Below are 8916 nucleotides of genomic sequence, written 5' to 3'. Positions count from 1 at the left end.
ATAAAAAGAGACAATGGGAAACATTCTCTATGACCAGGAAAGTTTTAAGAGTCTTATATTCAGAGGATCAGAGGCAGTAGAGCAGAAAAGAAAAGCGAAAGAATGACAAATTAGCAGACTAGATAGCCTAAGGGAGACTTAAATTCACCAAATTTTTTTTACCACAGCTGGGCCAGAGTTTCTATTGACAGGGAATTATGTTGCCCTATAAATACTGTAACTCTAGAAGTCAGAAGCAGTCACAAAAATGAGGAAATATTCTTCCAGTACTTGAAAACTATCATCAGCTTCAGCAAAGTCCCTCACTACATTGACTGAGGGATATAGGCAGTGCTGAAGCTGAAAGAGGTTTCAGTTGTATATACTTTGTAGGAGATGGAAAATGCTGGAATGAAAGGCTTGCTTTCCCTTCTTCTCTTTTGTCCTCTGTTGTGAGCTCAAGGAGCTGTGTTCACAATCAAAATGTATGCTTTGTGCTTTAGCCATGACGGCCACACTAGATTTTGATGTACTGGGGGCCCAAACCTCTATGCTCTCCATATCACTTAGAATATAACATGTCCTTTTTCACCAGGAAATGCTAGTTCTGTGGGTGGGGATCAGGAAGGGTCTGCAGGCCATCCACGTATGGTCAAGAGGCTTGGTTAGGTAGCCAAGGTGGGAGGGAAACAGAGACAACTCATCTCACACATTCTAAGCTCTCGGATAGTCCTGTGACCTCAACTGGTACTAAGAGAAGCAATTTCAATATTAGACTAGGCTAAGGCTAGTTAGAAATCAGAATGATTTGAAAAAGCAAAACATATTCTTGAATTCAGTATAAAAAATATATTTTTTACAGCTGCCCTTGTGTACCTTTTCACTGTATTAAATGACACTGCATTTAACAAAGGTAATCACAGGTAAATTTCTTGTTGATGTTTATTTTTCCAAAATCTCAATTTTTTCAGCATTTATGACCTTTAAACAACTTTTCAATGTGTTATCTCTGACGTTCTTTAAATAAGGAAGTTCAAGAAACATTTTATCTCAATTTTAAAAAATTCTGAATTCTACTTGAAGTTGTCACCAAACACCTTGGCAAGGAGTCATTTTAGTGGATTCTCTGGTGCTTAATCAGAACTGAGCTTCTACGGCAGGCTTCACCTCATTCACCACTGCTGGGGCTTAGTAGGATGTGGCCTCTCTGATGTTGGATCAGTATTGCTCTCTGCTTGTATGCCTTCCCACACTACTTAAATGTATAGGATTTTTCCTCAGAGTGGACTCTCTTATGTTTATTGAGATTTGACTTACAGCTGAAGGCTCGCCCACATTCAGAACATTTGAAAGGTTTCTCTACTGTGTGGATTTTGAGATGATGACTAAGACCTGTCTTCTGACTGAAGGCTTTGCCACACTCTTTACATTGATAAGGCTTCTCCTTGTTGTGAATCCCCTGATGTTCAATAAGATGCTCTCCCCTTGGGAAGGCCTTGCCACACTCAGGACATTGGTAGGTCTTATCCCCAGTGTGGATTCTTTTGTGGTTTCTGAGGCCAGTTAACTGCGTGAAGGTCTTCCCACATATATCACACGTATATTTTCTTGGTTTAGGAGGGTTTCCGTGCTTCCCTCCTAACTTGTGTTTGTTGAAGCCTGAGTGTTGACTGAAGGCTTCACCACACTCATCACATTTATAGGGCTTCTCCCCAGTGTGAATTCTCTGATGTATGACCAGGGTTGAGTTCACTCTAAAGGTTTTTCCACACTCGGCACATTCATAGGGTTTTTCCCCTGAGTGAATTCTGTGATGTATTATAAGTTCTGAGCTCCGGCTAAAGGCTCGTCCACATACAGGACATTCAAAAGGTTTCTCTCCAGTGTGGATTCTCCGGTGTTGGTTAAGTCCTGCATACTGAGCGAATGCTTTTCCACATACTTTACATTCATAGAGTTTTTCTTTACTGTGAATTCGCTGATGCTCAGTAAGATTTGAACACTGCCTGAAGGTTTTCCCACATTCATTACATTCATAAGGCTTCTCTTTGTTGTGGAATTGCCTATGTTCAGTGAGGTCTGCACTATGGCAGAAGGTTTTCCCACAGTATATACATTCAAAAGGTTTCTTTCCAGTGTGGAGGCTTTGATGCTTTGTAAGAACCGATCTCTGACTAAAAAATTTGCCACATTTATTACATTGATGGGGCTCTTCTCCAGTGTGGATTTTGAGATGTTGGGAGAGGGCTGCTTTCTGACTGAAGCCTTTTCCACACTCTTTACACTGATAAGGTCTTCCCTTGCTTTGAAGCCCCTGATGCTGGGTAAGTTCTACACGTCTGATGAAGGCCTTTCCATATTCTGTACTGGAATATGGTTTCTTCCCAATGTGGATCCTCCTATGCAGCTGAAGGCCTCTTATCCAAGTGAAGGTTTTCCTACATTCATCACATTCATATGTTTTTTCACCTGTGGCATCCTCATCCTGCAACTCCAAACTTCCACTAGGCTCACTGTCTCCTCTGTATGTGGCATGCTGACACACAGTTTCATGATGTCCATCAGACCCCTCCCTACACCATAATATTTCTTCATAAGGTTCCTGCTTCACTTCTAATGTCAGGTTCTCAGTCCTCACACCACCATCTGAAACAACACATCATATAACTCGAGGAGAAAAGGCAACTCAAAATTAAGAAACAGACAGGTAGGAGGGTTAATCTTTATTTTAGATTTAACAGAGGATTTTATATCTTTTCTTTATTTAGTGTCAGGGGTTCAGAGAAACAGGTCAGCCAAGTAGAAGGAATGGGAGTAATACAGGTGTGGGAGTGAGAAAGAATAAAGCATGGCCAAGTTACCAATAGAGTATGGTAAAATTGATAGGATGTCACTTCTGTGATTACCTAAGACTGTAAGTTCTACCTACTATGAGATTTTCTCTATTGACACTCTCCCTTGCTGGTTTGCTGGCTTTGATGAAGAAAGCCACCATATGAAGAAGCCCATGTGGCAAGGAACTGAAGGTGGGTTATGGCCAGTAGCCAGCAAGGAACTGAGGCCCTGTGTCTGTGTGAGTGACTGACAGAGAACTGAGTCCTGCCACCATCCATGTGAGGGTGGAAGTGGATCCTTCAGTCACAACTCAGATGAGATCCCATCTTTGGCATTTTGACTGCAACCTTGTGAGAGACCCAGAAGTAGAGGGCCCAGGTAAGCCATACCCAGACTCTTGACCCATAGAAACTATGAGACAATAAACGTGAGTCGTTTAACTGCTAGGTTTGTGGTAATTCATTAAGCAGCAATTGATAACTAATGTACCACTACTACAAAAATACAAAGCTTCCTAACTATAAGAACTACTACAATTTAAAAAAGAGGAGGGAAAACAAACCACACACTTAAAATCATATGCATGTATATGTATATCCATACATACATGAACACACACAGATAAATATTTATGCATATGTGTATATATATGTTTATACTTATTATCAATAAACGCAAATGGCTTAACTTAACTATTAAAAGAAAAGAATTAGGGAATTCCCTGGTGGTTCAGTGGCTAGGACTTGGCGCTTTCACTACCCGGGTTTGATCCCTGGTTGGCGAACTAAGATCCTGCAAGCAGCAAAGCGTGGCCAGAAAAAAAAAAAGAAAAAGAAAAAAAATAGATTTGGTCACAGAGCAAAACCCAACTCTATTATATATACAAGAAACACATCTAAAATAAAATGATAGAGAAAAGTTATGAATAAATGATGAACAAGAGAAAATTAAGCAAATGCAAATAAAAGAAAGAAGGCATCATGATCTCAGTTTCAGAAAAAAGGAGAGATTCAGGCCAAAAGCATGAAATTAGACAAAGAAGAGAACTTTATAATGCTAAATATACAATTTACAGTGACAATGGAACAGATATGTCTAATTACGCAGAAAATAACAGAGGAGCAACTTTCCTAGAGCAGAAATTATAGATGACATAAAGAGACAAAACAAATAACAGACTTTAATCATCCTTTCTCTGTCTGAAAAAACACCAAATGGGCAAAAAAATAAAGATACGGAAGATTTACAAAATGAAATCAACAAAATTAAATCTTATGGATAAATATGTATATCAAGCTCTGTATCCTGAAAATAGAACATCTTTTCAGATGTGCAGTGACCTTTAATGAAAACTATTTTTTGGGTCATAGGAAAACCATAATAAAGTCCCAAAGGTGTAAAAACAACACAAACATTCTCTGATTACAATAGAATAAATCTAAAATTAATAACAAAATCAGAAAATAAGCCCTTCCATCTGAAAATTTTAAAATTTCCAATTATTGGTTCAAAGGCAAAATACAAGCATACATTTCTGATTTTCTAGAAAATAACAAAAACACTACATTTCAAAACATTTGGGATTCATCAAAACCTGTGTTCATCTGTAGCATCAAATATTTATATTAGTAACAGATATATAGATCAATCCAGCTCAAAAGTTAAAAAATAAAAAGGACAACTAATTAACCAAGATAACTTGCTCATTTAGGAACACTTTACTGGCTTTTCTCCCTTCTGTGTCTCATTCCCCTTCTTTATGCTTCCTGGGAACACCTCTGATACAAATTACTACAATGTAAAATAAATAAATTTAAAAAACAAGTGAGAACATAAGGTAGGAATTAACAAAAATAAATGCAGAAATAAAATATAGAAAAATAATGGAACATTGTAGTGTGAATACACCATTGTGAACTCATATTTTTTAGAAAAAAAAAATGTACTTCTAGCTCTACCCATAAAATGTGCTAGAAATATTGTTACCCTAGTGGTAAAGAACTCCCCTAGCACCCAGATTTTATACCTCAGTAGCATTCTCCATTAAGAAGAATCAAGGCTCCTTCATTAAGGGTTGATACCAAATCTGGGTCTAGGGAAAGTACAAGGTGAGCCTGGAACAATTAATTTTGTTCAGAAAGCAAGGATTCAAAATTCATAGGGTCATGGCAAAAAGAGACAGGGGCAAGATGTGAGACATCCATACAAGGCAAAGATGTGTCAGTCTGAGCATTAAAAAGAGTAACAACTGGTAGATTGAAACACACTGACTCAATGAAAATTACTAAGTCCATAATGATACTAACACAGAGAAAGTCCTAAAATCTCACGTTGCCATTTGAGGTACCTATTAAATCATTCCTTGAATATGAAAATTGGTAAATAAAGGGGGAAAACTAAGCGTCAATCTTGACTGTCTAATATGAAGTCAAGTCAATCTAATCAACAAATAGATGATTTGACCGTTTCTTTACTATAAAGAAGAAAGTCAGTTAATAATGCAGAAGGAATGAAAGAATTATAAAATCATTCTGTAACCCTTAATAAAATGGTTGACCCACATAAGAATTCTCAAATATTTTGTATTTTGTTGATAGGAAACTGGCCATTCACAAACTGCCAAAGTGACACCACACCATTACAAGGGGGAAAATTAGCTGTTCAATGGAGGGATCATACTGTCATCATCCTAAGCCAGCCAGGGCTTTTATAGTGGGTCACCCAGGAATTCATGTCTACTTACCTAATATTAATTCTAGCCAAAAATGTTTAACTTGAGTCTTTCAATCTTTTTTCCAGTTTATGGAAATCCAGGGTACAGGGGCAGCAAAATAAATGATACAATGAGGAAGCAACCAGAAAAATACAGAGGGAAAGATACTGGCCTGGGCTCATCAAAAAGTCTGGGCTGTGAGAGGGAAAATGGGACAGTGAAACTGTTCTAAAGTAAAAAAGAATTAAAAGGCATAACAACCAGATGTGTTATGTGACCCTGGCTTCTATCCTGGTTTGCACAAATCAACTTTAAAGACATTTTGGAAAAAAATGGACCAGTTTGAATTTGGATTGAGTTTAGATAACATTAAGATGTATTGACAGGGAAAAGGGAAGATTATTAACTGAGCAAAATAGATTATAAAATAGCACATAGAAATGATCCCTTTTTGGTGAAAGGAATGTGTGTATGTGTGTATACACACATGTGCACATAAAAGATATACAGATATAAAATAAAAAGTCATCAATCGTAATCTCTGGGTGATAAGAATATCATGATTTGCTTTCTTATTTTGCAACTCTGTATTTTCTAACTTTCTACAATGCATATATACTTCTCTGGTAATAATAAGAGGTAACTTTCAAAAAAGTCAATGTAGTTTTACAATGTTAATATCCTATCAGGGTCTATTTATGTAAGCATCAAAATACTTGAAAGTAACATTTGCTATAGACAATCTGCAGAAAATTCAACTGTGGATGTTTAAAACCGACATACTGCTGAGGTTGTTCTGAGATGACTTATCACCTGTTAATAATTATTACCTAAAATGTCAGCTCTGTCACTCTTTAACAACTCTCATCACAAGGAATTAACAAGTCACACTCCACAAAAAACCCAAAGGGGAGTTGATTTCAGTCCAAATTCCTTAGAGAAATTCTTGCCTCACCTCTTTCCTCTGATGCGTGGGGCTAAGGTCCTTTGCCCTTGAACTGGACTGCTGGAGGTTGAACTCTGGTACATGAAGATTCTTCATCTAGTGTCTTAAGTGTCACTGTCTGCAAAAGGATCTTCTGTTCCAGAGCACAGGCTGAAAGCTAGAGACAAGCAGCACTCATTAGGCCTGTAAGGATATCATGAATTTAACAGGAACCAAACCTCAGGGAGGAGTCCCCAAGAAACATCCCCCAACAAAGACTAGGAGGAAGAAGCTAGAAACCAGGCCCTAGGGCGCTGAGAGGCAGCCAGAAAGGTAAGCAAAGTAAAGTTTGATCAAATATTGTTTCTGTCACTTCATTTATTGGCTATGTGTCCTTGGCTAAGTTACACAACCTCACCGAACTTAGTTGTCATGTGTGATACCACCTACGTCTTTGCTGCTGTGAACGATGAATGACCAGTAAAGGAGCACGATGCCTTCAGTATCTTTACTCACCATCCCCGAATCTGCTGTTTCCCACCCTTCCCCTTCTTCCCCTCCTGACTGGCTTAGCAAGAAGCTCAGTTCCCTGCTGAATGCTAGGTTTTCCCACTGTTCTCTCAGAGCCTTCACACTTGAGAAAGTTTTGCTCCCAGTTCCCCGCAACCACATCATACTAGTCTCTTCCTATGTGTACATTTCTCTTTCCTTCCAGATTCTCCAGCATGGTCACCACCTCTTCCCCACTCTCTGGATGATGTTCCTGCAGCTGGGCCTGGAGCTCCTGGGGCAGGATGGAGAGGAACTGCTCCAGCACCAGCAGCTCCAGGATCTGCTCCTTGGTATGTGTCTCTGGCCTAAGCCACTGATGGCAGAGCTCCCGGAGCTGGCTCAGTGCTTCTTGGGGACCAGGGGAATCCTGGTAGCAGAAGTGTCTAAACTGTTGCCTGAAGATCTCCCAGGCAGGAGGCTGGTTCTCTGGAAGGCTGAGACCCTGATTCCTGAGGTGGTCTTCCTCCAACTTCACTTTCACCATCACAGGCCCCTGCTGACCCCATGGGGCTTGGAACAGCTGGCCAGCAGACTTTCTTGTGTCCACGGCCATCATTCCTGGCTTCTGCTGGAGTTTCAACTGGAGGCTTCTGAGGGCACCCTGGGGAATAAGAATTAAGTGATAAAGGGATACACAGCATATACTTCGAAGAACGCACACAAGAAAGAAGACCTGTAAGCAGGGTAACTAATTTTATTAATTCACTGAATCCACAAATATTTTTTAGAGGCCTACCTTGTACAGAAACTGTTCTAGGTGTTTGAGACGCATTAGCGTACAAAGATCCCTGCCATCATGGAGTGTTCATTTTAGTAGGAGCAATCAATAAATACAACAAATATGAAAAGTGTAGAGTATGTTACGGAGATAAGTAAAAATATATAATTGCTGGTGTGTGTGTGTGGAATGAAGGCTGATAAGTAAAAATATGTAATTGCTGGGGTGTGTGTGTGGAATGAAGGCTTGCACTTAATGGAAGAAGGTTCCTCCAAATCCGGCATTAAATACATGTATGTGGCCCCTAACCTAAAGCAAATTTTCAAGTTATCACTTGGCACCGTTTTTCCATACTTGAATACATATGATCCAACCTGTGGGAGAGGAAAAGTTACTAGTCACAGCCAGAAAATTATTGATGTTTTCGTGTTAATCTGGCAAAACTGAGAGCGAAATCCCACTTCGCTTCACACAGTGCTGGCGGCCTTGGTTTAGTCAGAGCTTCGGAATTATGGTTCCCAAGAAGGGGGTCCCCAGTCCCGGGACAGGGTCCTGTCTTGGGGGCCTTGGGGCCGGCCTTTCCGGAGCCTCCCAGACAGACGTCTGCTCCCGGCCGCGCAGCCCCGAACCTCCCCAGGCACAGAGTGTCCTCCAGCCGGAACCAGGGCCGGTGTTGGCTGCCCCACGCGGCTCAACACGTCCGGGGCTTCGCAAGGACGAATCCGATATCGAGGCGGAGGGACACCCCCATACACTCACCTGACAGGGACGCACAAGTTCGGCTCCCGGAACCGGACGCTCCGGCGCAACGGCTTCCGGCGTCTCCCGGAGGTCACGCCCCCGAGCGCGCGCCCGCGACCCGCCTCCGCCCACGTGCGCAGCGTCTCCCAGTTACCCTGCCGTCGGGTACGCTGCGTGTTCAGTTCGAGCGGTTCGGGACTAAAGGCGGTGAAAGCAGCAACTGTGCTTTGACAATTAACACTAAACCCAGTTCCTGGATCTCTGAAATTAAAAAAAAAAGTTTCGAACACCCGCCTCTTGCCAACCTGATAGGACCTCTTAACTGAAAATGTAGGGGAGGAGTGCTAGATGACAACAGAGAAGAAAAATGATTGCTCTCTTCCATAAAGAGCGTTCCCGGGAAGTAGGCCGTTGGCGGTCAGCATCGCTACCTGTTTGTCTCCCCTCTGCCCT

General features: G+C 40.9%; 1 protein-coding gene across 1 annotated transcript; it reads right to left on the bottom strand.

Annotated features, from left to right (window-relative positions):
* Nucleotides 1–3907: 3907 nt before the first annotated feature.
* On the bottom strand, nt 3908–8520 carry LOC307192296 (zinc finger protein 24-like). Its single transcript, XM_079933073.1, has 3 exons — nt 8482–8520; nt 7130–7605; nt 3908–6630 (listed from the first exon to the last, which is right to left on the bottom strand). Exons 2-3 carry the CDS (start codon nt 7558–7560, stop codon nt 6585–6587), a joined length of 477 nt encoding a protein of 158 aa, XP_079789199.1. The 5' UTR covers nt 7561–7605; nt 8482–8520; the 3' UTR covers nt 3908–6584.
* Between the last annotated feature and the right edge of the window lie 396 nt (nt 8521–8916).

Source organism: Stenella coeruleoalba, assembly GCF_951394435.1.
Source record: "Stenella coeruleoalba genome assembly, chromosome: 10".
Classification (NCBI taxonomy): Eukaryota; Metazoa; Chordata; class Mammalia; order Artiodactyla; family Delphinidae; genus Stenella; species Stenella coeruleoalba.
This window is presented reverse-complemented; position numbering and strand designations above follow the sequence as displayed.

What these genes read in the sequence shown, in the direction of transcription:
- LOC307192296 (XM_079933073.1), bottom strand. Translation starts at nt 7,560, where the DNA reads ATGATGGCCGTGGACACAAGAAAGTCTGCTGGCCAGCTGTTCCAAGCC. An exon ending in GTACACATAGGAAGAGACTA is followed by an intron (nt 6,631 to 7,129) that starts GTATGATGTGGT and finishes GCTTGTCTCTAG; the next exon opens with CTTTCAGCCTGTGCTCTGGA.